At 46.3% G+C, this 19,417-nt stretch overlaps 1 protein-coding gene across 2 annotated transcripts in view; it reads left to right on the top strand.

Moving 5' to 3' along the window:
* Positions 1-19,417, top strand: part of UXS1 (UDP-glucuronate decarboxylase 1) — an 85,969-nt gene that overhangs the window by 53,278 nt on the left and 13,274 nt on the right. For both annotated transcript variants that reach the window (XM_037528052.2, XM_037528051.2), the window contains exons 7-10: positions 298-402; positions 3,693-3,752; positions 6,972-7,093; positions 15,233-15,352. In XM_037528052.2, the coding sequence (XP_037383949.1) occupies positions 298-402; positions 3,693-3,752; positions 6,972-7,093; positions 15,233-15,352 (407 nt within the window). The remainder of the gene's footprint in view (positions 1-297; positions 403-3,692; positions 3,753-6,971; positions 7,094-15,232; positions 15,353-19,417) is intronic.

Raw genomic sequence — 19,417 nt, 5'->3', positions numbered from 1 at the left:
ACCTGAAACAGATCTCAGGAAACACTCCACTCAGTAATCAGATTGACTCTAATTAGAGGAGACCAGGCCCAATCCAAATAACTGACCCTATTTGTTCCAGATAATTAGACTCTCTGTTTTTGTTTGAAGTTCTTCTAATTGTAAATGTAAATTAGTTCTGATGAAAAATAATCCATAGCAACTAGAATTCAGTAAAAGACATGCAAACATCTCTCTTGTACAGCCTAATTCTATGGAGTTCAGATTTTTTGAGTGTTTCTGTTGGAAATAGCATACTTGCATTTTTGTCTCCTTTAGTCGACCAGATATACCACCTGGCCTCCCCAGCCTCCCCTCCTAACTACATGTACAACCCTATCAAGACGCTGAAGACCAATACAATCGGCACGTTGAACATGCTGGGTAAGTGTCCTTGCCTTCTTTTATAGCTGCTGTAGGGAATATTTTAGATAATTCAGAGCAAACTGACTTCTGTTAGAGTTTGATCTTCTCCTTTCTCATCCTTTTATAAAAATGCTTTTCCCCATTCAAGGGCTCCATCCTCGTGACCTAATCACCTCCTAAAGTCCCCACTTCCAATTACCATCATTGGGGATTAAATTTCATCATGTGAATTTAGGGGGTACATAAACATTCAGTCTAAAGCCAGGCATTTCCCACCCCCTGACACAGGGTGTTTATACCTTTGGACTGGAGAGGGGTTTTTTGATTGTGGTCCTTGAGTGGGTTGGTGTGGGTCACACACGGGGTGTCAGCAGTTCACCTGGAAAGAGTCAGGGGAAAGCTGTCTTTATGGGTTGTAGAAACTGAGAACCTGGCTCTGGACTGAAGTGCAGGAGTCTCCCGAGAAGTGCAAGATGAATGAAGAGCACCGCAAAAGTGGCCACATGTGTGTATACTCCAACAACTTGCCTTAGATTTAGAACTGTGGATGACATATGCATTTTAATGCTTGAAATTGGAGACTTGCTGATGTTTGGCCCAGGTACAGAAAAGCTTGGGGCTTTGATTAGTTGCAAAGTGGAAGACGGGAACCACTTTTCAAAATGTCAAGTGAAAATTGGATTTAATTACAGGAACGTTTCAAACAGGTTCTCTAAATGGATTGGAGAGATACGGCACGAAGTTTTAATTTGAGCAAAGTGTGGTGATGGGGGACTGAAAGGGCAGCGGGAGGTTGGCTTGCAACCAACATTGGGAGACTGAACATTTTGGAGACTTCAGCTCTGAGTGAAATATAGTGGTCCATTCTCCTAATCTGCAAAGGACATTTGTCCTTGTTACCACCCCTGCTCTGACCTCCAGATAGGACAGAGTGCCCTGCCTGTGCCGAGAGGTGGGGTGTGGTAGCAGCCGATCCCTGTTCTTTCACCACAGGCTCCTTCCACTCCCCAAACTCTCCCTACACTTCTCCAACCCCTTCTCCCCAACCCCTCCTTTGCACTAAAACTAGATAGAGCAGAGGAAAAGTCACTGAGCATGTGGTATTTAAAAGATACCATTATTTAAAAGATACCATTTAAAAGATACCATTCATTCTGCCCGTTAGGGCGACGTGGGCGCTGCACCCAAGGCACCATCCTGTCTACTCTGCAGGGACATTGAGATAAGGATATACTCAGCACTTCTGCCAGGGAGCGTGGCGTCTCACAGGAAGGCACCACAAGGGTACAGGCATCCATGGTTCCGTGGAGGAAGAGGGAGGTTCAGAAGAGAGGAGCCAGGGAAATGCTATTGAGCTCAGGCAAAAATGACTTTTTTTTTTTTAAAGATTTATTTATTTATGCATACAAGAGCTGGTACAGGCCAGATATGTGGGGGAGGGGTGTGTGAGAGGATTCACCAGAGACAGAGTGGGGAGCAGAACAGGCAGACTGACTGAAATACACTGCTGAGGGGAGCAGCAGGTGAGACAGGAGAGGTCTGCTGTACCATGTGGGTTGCTTCCTGGCTGGCCGGGGATCAAACTCATGCTGCAGAGGCTGCGGATTGCTTCATAGTGAGGTGCTTAATCCTTTGCACCACCAGGGGGGCCCCCAAAAAATGACTCTTGAGCTTGGCTTGAAGGACAAGATTGAACTTGGAGGCATGAAGGAAGTTTAGGTAAAGGGTCTTTTGGAATTATGTAGATGAAAGCTGAAGGGAGACAATATCTAGGTTGGAAAGAAACCCAAATGGGGCTTGGTATCTGAACTGTGAGGAACTGTCGAGTCTATTTCACATTTGAGAGTGCACGCACTGAACCTTTCCAGCTCCTTCCTGGTAGGCTTCCTCCTGATGAAACCTCTTTGTCCAGTTGTCAGCACAAACACCTGGGTGCTGCTGCAGCACAGGTGAGCCCCTGCCAGTAGGGGTGCTGGGGCACATAAGTCCGGTATCTTGGCTGTACCCATGTTGGTCTCCTGGGTGTGATAATCAGTGGATGATTTTCTTAGGTTTTACCATTGGGGGAAGCTGGGTGAGGGCGCATGTGGGCGCATGAGAGCACAATCTTTGCGTTACTTCTTTTTTTTTTTTTTTTTTTTAAAGATTTTTTTATTTATACAAGATCCGGAGTACAGGCCAGATTTGCGGGAGGGTGAGAGGATTCACCCAAGACAGAGTGGGGAACAGAACAGGCAGACTGATGAAATACACTGCTGAGAGGAGCAGCGGGTGAGACAGGAGAGGTCTGCCGCGCCATGTGGGACCCTCGCTGGTCGGCCAGGATCGAACCGGCGCCGCAGAGGCTGCGGACAGATTCACAGCACTGAGCTCAACCGCCTGCGCCACCAGGGGAGGCCCTCTTTGTGTTACTTCTTATAACTACATATGAATTTATAGTTATCTCAAAATATGAAAGTTTTTAAAAGTGCCAGGATCCTTCCTATTGAAGGTATGACCATTGTCTCTACACAGTGGTTGGTGTGGTTTGGTAGTATATCTGTACCCCTCATAGACCTCTGTGGGGTGAAATTGGCAGAGAGGGACATGGGTCTGTGAGGTTGGTAGCCTCAGTCTGATGTGCTCCTGTCCGTCAGGAGCCTGCCGGTGTGTCTGCAGGACTTTCCATGCTTAGTGACAAGGTCGTACTGTTCCATTCCAAATGCAAGGAGCAAATGCAGGAAAGGCTTATAGCAGGATGGAGGGATGTGGTAAGTGCTTCAGGGAAGGTACTGTTTAAGCTGAACCTTGTAGGAGGCAGGAGAGAGGACTAATAAGTGCACTGATCGGACATCATCAGAAGATTGCAGAGAGCATGTTGAGGAAGTAGTAGGTGGATGGTTTGGGGGGACTAAGCAATGGAAATTGAAGTGCAAAGGGCCTTGCCTTCTGCCTACCAGGCTGGAGTTGCCTAATAATAATGGGTGATATGCTGGGACAAAGGAGACTGTGAAACGAGCACTCATACCATCTCTCTCAAACCAGCAGAATTTCCTTGTCTCCTAATAGTTACAATTAATAGTTTACAATTAATTTTAACTATCCAAACAAATTCTTTGCTTTTCTGGGCTCATTTGTGTTTATCTCACTGTTTCTGTTTTTATTTTGGTTCCAAAGTAGGTGCAGTAGGAGTGACTAATTGAAGATGCACGGATGATCGGATCCCATTAATAACCAAGAAATTACTTACGCTGCTTGCAAAAATATGTGTTCATATGTTTTCCTTGTTTCCTGAATTGACCATTTTATCATATCTTTGCCTTCTATAGGACTAGCGAAACGAGTGGGTGCTCGCCTGCTCCTGGCCTCCACCTCTGAGGTGTATGGAGGTGAGTGGTGGGACAGTGTGGGGTGGTGCTTGCTTCATCCCCATTGGGCTGTTGTAAGGGCAGAGGGACTCCAAAGTGAGCCCTGGATTCTGTTTAGAGAAGGCCCAGCTTGCTCCTTCCAAGCTATTGCACGCCAGTCAGGCTTCCCCTCCCCACTGGTTTCCATGTTCCCTCCCTGGGTGGGATGACCCTGTTCTCCTGCCAAGGCCTCAAGGACTGTGTCGCCTTGCCAGTGAGGACCCACTGTGTTCAAATCTATCTAGAAGTTTTTGCCATTCTCTGAAAGGGCCCCAGAAATCAGATTCATAGGGGGTATTTTGCCAGTGTAGTTAGCGTGTGTGATTCTTCAATGTGAGCGATGCGTGCTGCAAGCTGGCCTGCCAGGAACCTGGGGTCGGCCTTTGAAGCTTGTGTCGTGAGGGGACCTCTGCTGTGCCTCTCCTGTTACCTGGTAATGCCTGGTAATGCCAGAAAACTCAGGAGCCTGTTTTCCAACCGACAGCACTTCCCTATGCCCAACAGGCCATTAAGGACACCAGCCTTAGGAGTAGGGTGGAGGGGGCTGTGGTTTCGGCCCCCTGTGCCTTCTGTTCAGCCGCAAAACCATGGGAGCAGGGTTGTGGAAACTTCTCAGTGGATGCAGCAGAAGCCAGACTGTGGCTGAAGTGCCCTATCTACTTCACATTCCTGCAAGGAGAAGTGAGGAAATGAAAGGGCAAAACCGGGAGAGATACATTTTTTTTTTTTAATATAAAAGCACCAAATTAAAAAAAAATCAGAGAAATTTTGCTAACAGCAATTTATATTCTTCATAATCCCTATGAAAAGGTGGCGTGCCTCTGCTTCTTTGAAATCCTGGGTGCTTCCAGGGCCAAAGGTCCACTGGCTTTTGACATAAGCAGGTGGACACTGCATGCCCCTCCCTGTTTTTTCCAAATTTGTCTCAATAAAGTGTCAGCAAGTTCCCTCCTCAGGGCAGTGGGTGAGTCCCCTTTAGTTCCTCCTACTAGCTCACAGAGGAGTGGTGTGTACAGTCCAGCAGGCTAAATCTTTTTAAAGGTCTCAAATATAAAATACTCATGTTACCTGTCCATGGCCCAGTGACATCTCCTGCCACCTCATAATTATCCACATATTTGCCGAAAGCTTGTGTTTAGGTTCTTGAATAATGTTTTGCTAAAACTCAGGGAAATCACTAGTTTTTCTACACTGATTTTTGGTGAGTGCTTATGTGGTCAGTTAGCCTCTCAAAATGCTGAAAGGGGGAGACTGATTGCTTATCAATTCTGATTCTAGAACTTTACTTTTGTAATAACAAAATGATTTTTCATTTTTTTTCTCAAAGTGTTTTTGAAAAAAGTTGTCAGGAGCCTTAGACATCCGGGCATTTCAGTGCAGGTGGTTTTAGTTGGGGGTGTAGGGTTTGTGGAACCTTCTCTTTCTTGTCCTTTGCCAAATGCATGACTCTCTTTTGGAGTTCATTGGCTTGCCTGGTCTCTACCTGAAATCCCCAGAAAAGGTTTGATGTTAACTGCTTGGTTACATCTGTATGGATTTAAGTGATAGGTTTTCTTCTCTCAGGGAGTATTTTTGGCCTTAGAGCTTTTCTCTCATCATGCCATAAAAACTGCCCCTTCTTAAGGGAACTTGAAACCACAGCATTAGATGGAGGTCGGAGTGTGCCCTGTGCTCCTGCCACGCCACAGTGGCTGGGCGGTCATGTGTACGTCCCTGGCTGGTCCCATTGTGCCCGTGAGCCAGAGTCAGACTTGACTACAAGATAAACCTGAAATGAGTTTATAACATGGAGTTTCTGTGCCTTACCCAAATTTCTTGGCAAGGACTTCTACACTTTATACATGCTGTATAAAATTTCTGATGTGTCAGATAAATTAGCTACTCACTCACATTCCAAAGATATGCTTGTTAGAAATGAATATGTTGCTGGGTTTCTTTATGGTCTACTCCCCTGATCTATCTTAAAGCCTGATTGATTTACACACTAGTAAAATAGGAATTGGGAAGTAGAATGTGTGTTGAAGGAACGAAGCAGCTATTTGCCATTGGACACTCCCTCCTTCCACCTGCTCCACACTGAGCCTGCTGAGCTCAATGACGGTCTGTTTTGTTCTGGTGACAACGCATGTAAGAATCACTGTGTTCCACAGAGTTGCTCTTAAAATTATTCCAATAAGCACATGCCTATATTTATAAGATATGATTATATCTTACATGTAAGTTTGCCTGGAAATACATTTGTACAATATGTATCTTCATACAGATTATATTTATTTGTTTTGTACAACAGTTTAAAAGTTAGTAACAGTTTGTGGGAGAGAGGGGATACTTAAGAGATCTTTGATCTTTTTTTTTTTTTAAAGATTTATTTATTTATACAAGCACTGGGTATAGTCAGAAGCGCAGGAGGGTGAGAGAATTCACCAGAGCCAGAGTGGAGAGCAGAGCAGGCAGAAGTACACTGCTGAGGGGAGCAGCGGGCGGCAGGAGAGGTCTGCGCGCCATGTGGGACCCTCCTCTGGTGGCCGGGGAGCAGCCGGGGATTGAACCGGCGCTGCAGAGGCTGCGGGCAGCTTCGCAACCCAGCACTCAACCACTGCACCACCGGGGAGGCCCAGATCTTTGATCTTTTAATTTTTTTTAAATTTTTTTTAAGATTTATTTATGATACAAGAGCTGGGGCACAGGCCAAAGGGGGGGTGTATGTGGGGGGGACCGGTGAGAGGATTCAACAGAGACAGAGTGGGGAACAGAATAGTCAGGTTGACCGAAGTACACTGCTGAGGGGAGCAGCAGGCGAGTCAGGAGAGGTCTGCTGCGCCATGCGGGTTGCTCCTTGGCCGGCCAGGGGATCGAACTCATGCTACAGTGGCTGCAAATAGCTTCATAGGTTGTGTCTTAACCACTTGCTCCACCAGAGAGGCCCCGAGATATTTTATCTTTTAATTCATTTTTTTCCCCTGTAAAATACCATCATTATTTAATATGGGCGCTAAAAAGATCATGTTCCACTGGAACTTAGAAAATGGACTGTGCACGGGACAATGAAGATCCCTCCTTATAAATCTCTCTCCTTTTGTAAACATTTGCATCATCTTTCCAAAGCTCCTTTTCGTATCATAAATATTCATTGTTCATAATGCATGTGAACTTGAATAAAGGGGAAAATGAAAACATGGTCTCATTTCCCCCCACTCACAGATCCTGAAGTCCACCCACAGAGTGAGGATTATTGGGGCCATGTGAATCCAATAGGACCCCGAGCCTGCTATGATGAAGGCAAACGTGTTGCAGAGACCATGTGTTATGCCTACATGAAGCAGGTAATGGGCCAAGTTTTGGGGGGTTGGGGTAGACAGTAGATAGCCTGTTCCTTTAGACGTGAAGCTCTCTCGAGGACTGGAATGCTACATAATTTGGCCTGGGGGTTGGTGGTAGAGAAACCTAGTTTCTCACCATTAGAAATGAATAGTATTGCCAGCAGCTTTCTCCATCTATCTCTTGGTTTTTTTTTTTTGTTTTTTTTTTTTAAGATTTATTTATTTATGTATACAAGAACTGGGGTACAGGCCAGAGGTGTGGTGGGTAAGAGGATTCACCAGAGACAGTGGGGAACAGAACAGGCAGATTTATGGAAATACACTGCTGAGGGGAGCAGCGGGTGAGGCAGGAGAGGTCTGCTGCACCATGTGGGTTGTTCCCTGGCCGGCCGGGGATCGAATTCTGGCTGCAGATAACTTCACAGGTTGCGTCTTACCCCCTTGCGCCACCAGGGAGGCCCCAAATCAGTGAAATTTTTTAACTTCTAGTTATCTAATTGATATAAAAGTGATTTATTATTGCTTTATTATTATTGCTTATTTATTATTGCTTTAATTTGAACCTCTATATTTATTTCTATCATTTCCTGCTTTTAAAACAGTCATTGTGCCAGGGGCTTCCCATGGATAGCTTCCTGTTAGGAATGGACAGGCCCCCACACATTGGCCAGAGTGTTTCGGGGCGGAGTCAGTCTTGCGTGTCTGAGGTTACACTTTCTCACCTACTCATTGGAGGGGAAAGAGCCCGCTAACCTGGAGGTGAAGGGCTGGCCCTAGCATGCTGTCCTGCCTGCCTCAGGATTGGCAGGAGCTGATAAAATGTCATTCAGGGGCCATCAGGTGTCAGATGAAGGTCCAGGCTGGTCCATCAGTGACCATCCTGTTGTGCTTGGACCAGTATTATGAGTCTGCATGAAGAGACCGCATAGAAGAAGGGACACATGGGTAAATCAAGGTGGACAGGAGTGTTTTAGGATGCGTGGACTTGTGGTGGCCCTTCCTCTCAAGACTCGGAGACCAGTGGTTGTCTGTGCCTGGGAGCAATGCGCTCAGACCAAGGATGCCCTCCTGTAGTGGGCTGCAAGACCACCCTGTGAGCTGTGTGAGGGGCAAGGAGGTCAGGGTGCTTGGTGCTGAGTTGCTGATAGCAAGGTTGGGGTGTGTTGAGTGACATTTTTTGGGAGGAGAGGTAACAGAAGCTTTTTTTCCCCTTGTATTTTGATGAAATGCTAACATTAAAAACCCACAAAATAACATTGTACTGATGAGGGTATTGAGGGCTTTCTGCTTTTTTTCTCAGCCAGAAGCAGAACTAATTACTTTCTAAGCTATTTTGGGCACTTGACTTATATTATTTGATCCATTTATTTTAAGAAACATTAATAAATTTTGGAAAGGTCATACCTATGTCATTTTTGAGCCCAGAATATCTTGACCCAAAAGCTTAAATGGTCCCCCAAGTACAGAGAGAACAACCTGTGTATGTTAGTAGCTAAGAAAATAACTGTGAGTTCCTGTGAAGCATGTAATTGCATTTTGTCACAAAATAGGTTTGAAGAGTATTCTTGTTCTTAGCTATTTTCTTCTGCCTTTAGTCTTGGAGAGTATTTCTTAGTGGTTTTTACATAGGTAAAGCTGGTGGGCAAATAGGACATTTTTATTGAACATACAGACTTAATAAAATGTGTGTAAGTATATATTATGTTAAGGTATGCACTGGTGGATATTTATACTGTTTAATTAATATAGTCAGCATTTATTGAGCACTGACTGTATACCAGAAACTGTATTACATACTGGGACACTAGCCAGGGTCACAATTCTCACACATACTAGCTAACCCTGGCTGCATACATGTCTCCAGCTCACGTGCAGGGGTGTAGGAGCGTGTCTGAGCTTGTGGAGGACTCTCTGAGCTTGTGGAGGACTCTCGCTCTGCGAGAGTCTGACTTGTGCTTTGTACCTGGGAGGCCCCAAGGAGAGTTGTTGTTTGGCTGGCTGGAAAAGTTGAATCTGCATTGCAGTTAATAGTGTACTTCTCATTGGGATGCTGGGTTCTCTATGTGAGAACAATGGGTAGATTACTTTCTACTGTGATGTTAAATTTGAGAATGGCCTTCTGGAAAATAGACTCAGCATATGTGAGGCAGCTTGGGGATTAGGCTGATGGGTAGCACCAAGTAATCTGTAGATTTCTCAAGGCTAACCACATTGTCGGGCACTCTGCCCAAGGGCTCATGTCTGCCCAGGTGAGTCATCTAGAAATAGTACCTCAGAAGACCTGCTCCTGTGACATACAGTGACTTGTAAGAGGGCGTGATGTAACCACCTATCCACAGCTCCATGCCTGCTCCGGCTAGGCAGCATTAGGTCAGGGAGCAATGGTGCTGGCCCTGCAGATAGCAGAGTCCTGTTTGGATCTGGTGTCTATGTAGCAACCAGGTGGTAATGTGGTCAAGAGCAGCAGGCCTGGGCGGGGGTCACTGTGGCTTGAGAGACCTGAGAAGAAGCAGGCATGCGCTCCCCCTGTCCTGGGAGAAGCTGTGTCCATGACAGAGCCTCCAACTGGGTTATACTCTCCCCCTTGGCTTTCTGAGTCCATGCTGGAAGAGGACACGTGAGCGCCTTTCTAATCTGCCCAGAGGAGCAGGTACCACACAGTGAAAAAAGGTTGGACATCCTGTTACACAGGATGCTTTACTAGGAATAGAAAACAAGAAAATACTGATGAACAAGAAGAAAGAAAAATGGTCACTCATAATCCCCTCCAGAAATAAATATGAGGGGACGCAAAATAAAATAAAAACACCATGTAAAGATAGTGAAGGATTATTGAAGAAGTTAGAATGATCTTTTACTCAGGATTTATGGGAGCTGCCCATGAGGGAGTCAGAGCACCTGCCTGGGGGTTTCACCTCCCAATGTGTTCTGCTCTGTTTAATGTCACCTCTTTGAGGTAGGTGTGGGAAGTCTGTTCTGCAAAGAGAGGGGAGTGGCTCCAAAGCTTGTGTCCATCTGCTTCTGTAAGTGGAGCTTGACCCAGGACAGGCTGGCTACAGTGCTGCACACCCTCAGCCTGGCCCTCTGTGGAGGCCTTGCAGGTAAGGAAGCTCGACTGAGTGAGAAGATTTGAGAGGCCCTGCAATCCACAGTATTGCCCTGGAGTTTCCAGTTGTTCTGTCACCAGGCACTGCACTGTGATGGTGTGGGTTGATAGTTCTAAATGTGCTGTGTTTCAGGACAGCAACTTTTATAAGAACAAATTCAAAACCTTAGGTGTTGCGATACTTGCCGTCTTTCAGACAATTAAAAAAAAAAAAACCAGAAAAAAGGATGAACCAGCTACAATAAATGCCCTGGGCATTTATTATTTTAATAACTTAAGTTGTTACTTTTTATGCACAATGACACAACCACTCTGAAATGTAAAAGATCATGTTAGTGTTAGTGTGAAGACCCAATATGGTATGTGGGTGTGTTTTATTCTGAATAATGTAGAAGGATAGAGAATAAACATAAGAAGAGATATGAGTCTTCATAAAATAATTTCCCTTTTTTCAAAGACTTCTTTGCTGACTTTCTTTTAATGAGTGAAATATCCTCATGTATTCAAAGTAGAATTTTCTTTCCCAGAAAAATCTTTGCTACAGACATTTTCGAACACCCTTCTTTATATAAAGAGGAGCTCTCTTGCATTTTCTTCTAGGGGATGGAATGAAATGAAAGTTGGGCCCATGGGCGTGGCCTTTTTCAGGACTACTTTGAACTTGTCAGAGAGGACTTAAAAGGCAGCTTCTCTGTGTTCTTGACGCTGTGGTTTTATGAATGTGAGGACTTGTCCAATGTGGTGTGGTTGGGGCTTAGTGTACCCCTGCACAAGTCTGTCCCTCTGGGGTCTGTGGCCCACCCACTGGCTGGGTCTGCAAAACAGACCACCATTCATAAAACCACAGGCTGGCAGAGCAGAAAAAAGAAAACTCAGAAATCATCTAGTCCAGTAGCCTTGAGGGTAAGGTTTTGTTTTATTTTCCGGCATCAGACTACTTGTGAAAAATTAAATAGTTGATACGTGTGCTATATTTTAGTTAAAAAACAAAAATTCAGCAAGTAGCTAAAGCAAGTCAACTGGTAAGTGAGTAATATTCACATCCTAGGGGTCAAGACCTGTGGCCTGGACCACCTGGCGTCGGTTTCTCTTCCTAGCTCTGCCACTTCTTGCTGGATGCCTGCTGGCCCCTCCTAAAGGCTGACAGTGATACTTGCCCCTCCCTAGGCTCACAGTGAGTGTTGGCATAGCCACTGCAGAGCAGGCACTCCAAAATGATTGTTAGGACTAAAGCAGGACTGTTGGGGAGATTGCCAGGCAGACCCCCCGGCCCCCAACTCACACACATACCCCCTACCTCCCACCCCCCTCTTCTGACCTTGTGTGGTTTTCTCCCTCTGCCACCACCAAATGACATGGGACTTTGCAGCACCTTCAAGAACCTTGCTCGGTGCAGTGATCTCCATGTCGTGTACTAGCCTTGGTTTATAATGGCCTCACTTTTATCTCTGGGAGGAATCAGGCCACATAAGGATGCATTTATGAAAGCTCTGGGAATTGTGTGGTCCAGCCTTCAGGGCCCTGAGGCCCTCTTGCTTGAGGGATGTGCGGGCACTTATGTCAGGGTATGAGGAGCCTGAGAAAGCAAGCACCCCAATCCTGACGCTGTATCTGGGGCATTCCTGGGTCCTGCTCCCTACATGTTAACACGCCTTGCAGCCTCCGCCAGCACAGGGAAGGTGCTGGTCCTCTCCTGGGCCGCACCCCTGCTCTCTGAGCACTGCTGCTCTGTTCCGTGAGCACTGGTGCGCAGCAGCTTGGGGCAGGACTCCAGGCTATGGGAGCATTTTAGAGAGAGAGCCCGTTATCCCTGCTGGTGACATTTCTGTCCTGAGGACATATTTGGGGAGGAAGGAATCCTCTAGATTACTTTGGATTGCTGCTTGCTGATCGGTCATGCCTGTGTCTCAGACTGACTTCCCCAAGCCCCAGCCCTGTGGGCTACTCCATAGGATGGAAGGATCACTCTGATGCCAACTCTCCTGTCTGAGTTACATTTACTGCAGCCCAGTCGCTGTTCCCAAAGTCAGTCTGTGGGCTATTTCCCCATGTGCCTCTGTGTGCTTGCCCATGAGGCGCTCTGAATGTTATCCTCTGAAATTCCCACCAGTTTTACAATGATGAAACTTGAAGGAATTTTCTTAGTCCTTGATAAAATCTTGATGCTTGGAGTCACAGGGAATGACTCATGATTCCCCACACAGGACAAAACCACTGACTCAAAGTCAAACCCAGCCTTGCTGAAGGATGGCTCAGCAGCTCTTTCCTGGGGCAGGGATGTGTGTGCTTGCATGCAGAGGCCCTGCAGCTCACCATCATGGAAGCTCAGGGGACCTGGTGAACTGGTGTGGTCGTGGCTGACAGAGGCTGAGTGTGAGTCGAGGGTTTGTGCAGAGGAGTTGCTTCCTGAGAAATGTCGGGTTGGCCTGGCAGTCGCTTCCTGTGTTTTCATCCTCCCCTCCCTGGGTCTGGACACTGCCTCTCCTCAGGTCCAGCTGGGTCTGCTCCTCCAGGGTGTGCATGTGGGTGCCTGTGGCAGTGGCATCAGTGCCCGCTGACTGTCTGCTGTGCTGCCTGGGCTCCCACAGGATCCCAAGGATGAACGGCCAGGTAGCTGGAGGAAGTGAGGCTGAATGGGGTGGCATTTTATGTCCTGGTGCTTCCCTGCAAAGATAGAACCACACACACTCTGGGAGAAGCCAGCACGAGAGGAGAGCAGGTCTCAGCTGGAGAAACGTCTTGTTGGTGTATGCCTGAGAGCATACACCGACTGGGTTCTGGGTTCTCCGAGAAGTGTTGCAACTGTCTCAGGGACTGGGTGATGAGAGTTATCCTGTGTTGCCTGAGGTGACGGGTCCAAAAGGGAAAGTCAAAATGTGCAGGCCTGTTACGTGCTGGCCCATAACTTCAGAACCCGTGTCCCGGGACATTGGAAGGGATGGTCACACGGATAAAAGCAATTGATTTGTGGTAACCTTTATGTAGCATGTTGAGCTTCCCTGCCAGGCATATATATGGCTTTGACTGTTGTAAACTTGCTGAGGTTTTTCCAGTCTCTTCCTAGAATAATGTCATTTACCCACTTCTGATTCTTTTGTCATGGAAACAAGTAAATGCAATTGGATACTTTTGAGTTACTTGCTTTTGAGATCAACATCTCTGCCTACAGCCTCCCCTCCCCTTTTATTATATGCTCTGGTTAGTTCAGTAAAGGATGATTTATTCCTTAACTTAAAATAATAGCTCTTATGTGAGCCCCGAGACTCATAGCTCATAGGAAAGTGGTGTGATGTGTTGCTGGAGGAGTTAGTAAAAATAAAGTGCTCCGATTTCCAGAAAGGTAACTGGCAGCATCCTGCTCCCCAACCATTTCACATCGGCATGTGTGTGGAAACTGCCTGTTTGGTAGCTCCTCAAGACCATAGATGAGCCTGCCCCTCTGGGGGACTCCAGCCACTATGAGGCCTAATGTGGACCCTGGACATGCTGAGATTCCTCACCTTCAGCTCACCATGCAGGTGGAGAAATTATGTGTAGAATAAGCACGTTAGCTAAGGCCCTGTGCCCTGGCCAGCCTGTTGTACATCTGAGGCAGTCAGACTAGAAAAGACATGTCTGGACTAACAGTAGCAAGGAGTGACCAGTGCTCATCACTTCTGGGGCTGTGCTGAGGGTTATGCAGGGATTGGCTTACCTTCTGTAGTGCCCTGTAAGGGAAGTGCATTCTGCTCCCCATTGTGCCTTGACACAGAAGGAAGGGCAGGCCTGGAGAGCGAGCCATGCTGCGGGAAGGCACGTGGAGCCCAGGGCCTCTCCCGTGTCCTGCCTGCCTCAGGAGCCAGAGATGCACATCTGTAGTCTCATGGATCAAACAAGTTTGAAACACGTATGTGGTTAGCAGTCCATAATTCTGAGTTTAACTTTTTTTAATCCACAAAGAAGCAGTCTGGGAAGTAAATAGGATCATATAGAGAAGGCTTTTGGGGTTGAAAAAATATGCTCTTCCTCATTACATATTTGAAAATGTGCTTTTCCTGATTACAAAAATAATGGGTGTTTATTGTAATAAAAATAGAATCATTTAAAACACACAAAGAAGAAAAGGAATGTCTTTAATCTACCACACAGAAGTAGCCTTTTTTTTTTTAAAGATTTATTTATTTATGCATACATAAGAGTCAGAAATACAGGGGGTGAGAGGATCCACCAGAGACAGAGTGGGGAACAGAACAGACAGATTGACTGAAATACACGCTGAGGGGAGCAGCAGGCAAGTCAGGAGAGGTCTGCCTCGCCATGTGGGTTTCTCCCTGGCCGGCCAGGGATCAAACTTGTGCTGCAGAGGCTGCGGATTGCTTCATAGTGCGGTGCTTTCTTAATCCCTTGCGCCACCAGGGAGCCCCAAAAGTAGCCATTTTAAACAATGTTGATATATGTCTAGGCCATTATCTAATAGTCCAAATTGGGCGCTAGATTGTTTTTAGTTTTCCACTAAAACAGATTAGTTTTTCAGTGGAACAGATTGTGGGGGGAGGTATAATGCAGTTCTTCAGGAATGCTTCTATGTCCCTCTTTTCCCAAAATAGAGTGTACTTTCCCTCAAATCAATTATTAAACATTCGTTGTCATTTAAATCCCTACTGAGTGATGACTTTACACTAAATGTGATGTAGAAAAGAATAAAGAGTATGCATGGCACGATCCATTTGGAGAAGAATTTATTAACTGGAGAAAACATTTTCTAAACACATTTTCCCGCTACTATTTGAAAGTCTTGCAGTTCTGGCAGTGCAATTAATGTTGGGGCCTTGTAAGACCGTGACCTTTTTCTCCCCCCAACATTTGACTTCTTTGGTGTAACTGTGTGGTCTCCAGATTTGTTTCCATCAAGCACACTGCATAATCAAAACAGAAACACCACTTCATTTTGAAATGAAAAGCAGTTTTTTCCGGAATGTTCATGGGCAGGACGCGGGAAACGCACACATGCAGTCTACTGAGTGAGACACATCTCCCTCCTTTTCTCTCCGCTCCAGGAAGGCGTGGAAGTGCGCGTGGCGCGGATCTTCAACACCTTCGGGCCGCGCATGCACATGAACGATGGGCGGGTGGTCAGCAACTTCATCCTACAGGCGCTGCAGGGGGAGCCGCTCACGGTAAGTGCCGCCCGTATAGAGTCCGCCAGCCAGCGATAGGGACGAGCGTGTGTGCACATGTGTATTCCCACTGCCCTGGAGAAGACGGAGGAATCCAGAGAATGACTTTGGATGCAAACTGTACCCCCTTGTTTCTGGAACCCCCACATAACCTAGTGCAAGAGCTACTGGCTTCGTTCATGCTGCCCAGGCGCCCATGTCTGCCTGCCTTGGCCTAACTGCAAAGCCCTTCCCCATGTTTGCCGGGTCCGCTGGCTGCAGCGGGGTCTCTGTAGTCAGTGCATTGCAGGTCGCCGAGAGGTAGAGTGTGCAAGTCAGGTCTTGGCAGTTGTGTGCTCCTTCATCCGCCAGTTGTTCTCAGCCAAGGGGGCTGGCAGCTCACCCTTCAGGTATCCTCTGTGGGGTCAGGTGGACTGCTTGCCCCATTGCTCCCTTCATCCTCCCTGGGGCCTGCTTGTGAAGGGTGGCTAATGCAGTTTGGTTGTCTTTTCTTAGTTTTGCTGACTCTTCAGTGCTATCCTCCTCACTCTTTCTTTCTGCCCTTCCCGTTCCTATGCCTGCCTGTCTGCCCCTGCTGCTTTCCAGTCGGGCATTCGATGGTCCTTTAAAGCTCCTGTTTGGGGTGTGGCCAAAAGAGGAGTGTCCTCTTACCCTGAAGCTTCTGTAGGATGGTTTATTACTAATTGAGTGTGTTCTGGGGGAGAAGGTTATAGCTGTGTGTACAAATACGTGCAAATATATGAATCTACTCATGCACTTAAATTTCTCTCTGTCTCCACTCCTCTCTTTCTCTTTCTCACCGAGGGAGTTATTTTACTATTTTCTGTTTTGTGATCTTTTTTTTTAAAAAGATTTATTTTTATTTATTTATGCATAGAAGAACTGAGATGTTAGGATAGAAGTGCAGGGGGTTGAGAGGATTCACCAGAGACAGAGTGGGGAGCAGAACAAGCAGATCTACTGAAATACACTGCTGAGGGGAGCAGCGGGTGAGACAGGAGAGGTCTGCTGCGCCATGTGGGTTGCTCCCTGGCCGGGATCAAACGCATACCACATTGACTGATAGTGCTGAGACTTTGAAACCCTGTGCCACCAGGGAGGCCCCTATTTTATGATCTTCACATCTGTTAACTTATTTAATACTCAGAATGAAAGCAGGGAGCAGGTTGTGTTATCACTTGTGGAGGTTAGATAACTGTTTAGCTCTCATGGCCTTCTCTCTCCATCACTGTACTCCGTAGTCCAATTCTTTTGCACGTGTTGTTTCCACTGTACTTTAACTAAAAACAAAGCTTAACCAGCTACAAAAGGGTGTGGCTCCCACAGAGGAAGACACAATTTCATTTTTAAAAGATATCTTATTGATATAGTAGTACTGGTTTATAACACTGCAGGTTTTAGGTATGCAGCATCGTAGACCGACCTGCTTTTTTGCACTACATTTTGGCAACTACGAGAAGTCTAGTTTCCATCCTCCGCCCCTTTCATCTGATTACCCACCCCCTTTTCCACCTTCTGGTAACCACTCTTCTGTTCTTACAGTCTGAGTTGGGTTTTATTTCCTTTTGTTTTTTCATTATTTTTGTTTCTTTGTCTTTTGCATTTGAATGAAATCATGTGTTTGCCTATCTCCACATGACTTATTTCACTTAGCATAACGCTTGGCCCATCCCTGTTGTTGCAGATGGAAGGATTTCATCATTTTTTCCCCCCCGTCAGTGGGCATTTAGGTTGTTTCCAATTCTTGGCTCTTGTGAAAAATGCCATGCTAAACATGGGGATGCATGTCTCTTTGAGTTAGTGTTTTCATATTCTTTGGGTAATATCCAGAATTGGGATAACTGAATAGCATGGCATTTCTTCCTTTCCTTTTTTTTTTCTTTTGAGGAATCGCCATAGTGTCTTCCATAATGACTACACCAGTTACATCCCTACCCACAGTGTACAAGGGGTTCCTTATTCCCACTTCCTTGCTGACACCTGTCATCTCTTGTCCTTTTGATACTACCCACTCTGGCAGGTGTGAAGTGATATCACACTGTGGGTTTGCTTTACATTCCCTAAATAATAAGGGGTGAGTATTTTTTCCTTTCTTCCTATTGTTGAATTTGTGTTGTATGTGTTGGCAGTCTGTATGCCTTCGGAAAAGTGTCTGTTCAGAGTTTCTGCCTACATTTTAACTGGGTTGCTTGATTTTTTGTTGTTGTTGAATTTTGTAAGTTCTTTGTATATTAATCCATTCTCACATTTGTGGTTTGCAAACATCTTCTCCCAGTGACTAGGTTGCCTTTTCCATAGGATGACAGTTTCTTTCACTGTGCAGAAGCTTTTTAGCTCGATGAATCCCATTTGTTTATTTTTGCTTTTATTTCTCTTGTTAAGAGTCAAGTTCCCAAATACCTCTCTGAGGCAGATGCCAAGGAACTTACCACACCTATTTTTCTTCTGTGTATTTTATACATATAATTCAGGTCTTAAGTTCAAGTCTTAATTCCATTTTGAATTAATTTTTACATATGGTATATCAGGTAGTGGCTTAGTTTCATTCTTTTGCATGTGATTGCAAGACACATTTTATAGATCAGTTTTGCTAACACATTACAGAATAGAGGTGACTGCACACTACACTCAAGTTGCCAGACACCCCAAGCCTTCCCTGTCCCCTGCTCCTCTTCACGTGCTAGCTTCGTGCCTCGGTGCCCATGGATGGCTTGCTGTGGCGGACCATACATTCTCTCCACCAGCACATCCTAGTGCCCTTACTCCATGTGGATCCAGACCCTGGCCCTTCTTCTGCTTCCTGCTCCACACCACCATCCTGCTCTGTTTATTGCTGAGGCCTCCTAACTGCCCTCATCCTCCCAGTCAGGCGCTCTCATCCCGGCAGCCAGAGGGGGCCCTTTATGGAGAAGTCAGAAACATGAATGGCTTTTCATGTCCTGAGAGCATAGTCCACAGCCTGTCCTTCCCCGCAGCCCTCCCCTCCTTTGCTGGTGTGAGCACTTTGCTCTTGCCTGTCCTGTGAGTGCTTCTCTTCGGGAGATCTCCCTGATGTGGTCGTCTGTCCGGTGCCTGCTAGATAGAATGGCTCTCACTCCACCTACCCCTCCTATCCATGCTTTTTACTGTTCATTGCCTTTATCCCTAAGTGAAATGTCAGTTTTCTAGCACCCAACCCCCTCCGGAATGTTCACTCTTGGAAGCCAGGAACTCTGTGTCTTTCACAGCTGTGTCCCCAGTTCTTGGCACCCTAGTGGTATGTGATAAATGTGGGTTGACTTAATGACTTATGGAGACCACTTTCCTTTATAATAAGCACAGGTAGCTCAGAGACTTGTTTTGGAAGCCAGCATTTGGGGTGTCCCCATCTCTAGTTATTTGTTCCCTCCTCCTGCCGTTTGGATTCTGAGGTGCTCTTGCTTGAACCCTCTTAGTCCAAGCTGCTCATCTGAGAATCTCCCTCAGGGACACTCCCAAGCTTCCTTCATCACTGTACTCTCTAGCTCTCCTCAAATGAGAGCTCAGAGCTGCTTTGTTTGCAAAGTAAGCTGTTAAAAAGCCTTCTAAGAAACAGCTTCCTGATCTATTGCTTCCTGGGCAGCAGCCATGGCCCAAGTGCTAGGTGAGAGAGTGAGTCCCCAGGCCACCCGAGAATGCCCCTATTGTGGACAGATGGCCATAACTCACGTGCTGTCCTCACACTGTGCAAGCTTCTGTGCCAGCGACAGGCGGAGAAAGAAGGCGGGTGGCACCAGGGCTGCCATGAGGCCAGGCCATGCCAGACTCAGCCACTCTGCGACGCCTCTGCTGACAGGAGACAAGCACCCTCAGGAGACCTTGCAGATGTGCTCTTGCACAGAATTCTCTTTCCCATCAATGACTTGATGAAGTACCTAACTTTTCATCCCTTCTTGCCGCTCTCAGACTGAACACATTCATTGGTAGTTGGAACTGTGGAAATCTTCTTTTTCCTTTTCCATGCTGGGTTAGCTTCCAGATGGTTTTTTTCTGAAGCTGTTTTTTGTCTTATCCTTCAGTAAATTCCTTTCTTGGTCATGTCTTGAG

The sequence above is a fragment of the Talpa occidentalis genome, unplaced genomic scaffold, assembly GCF_014898055.3.
Source record: "Talpa occidentalis isolate TD23 unplaced genomic scaffold, MPIMG_talOcc4v2.1 talOcc4.5, whole genome shotgun sequence".
NCBI lineage: Eukaryota > Metazoa > Chordata > Mammalia > Eulipotyphla > Talpidae > Talpa > Talpa occidentalis.
The sequence above is the reverse complement of the archived record's forward strand: the minus strand, read 5'-3'. Positions and strand labels throughout refer to the sequence as shown.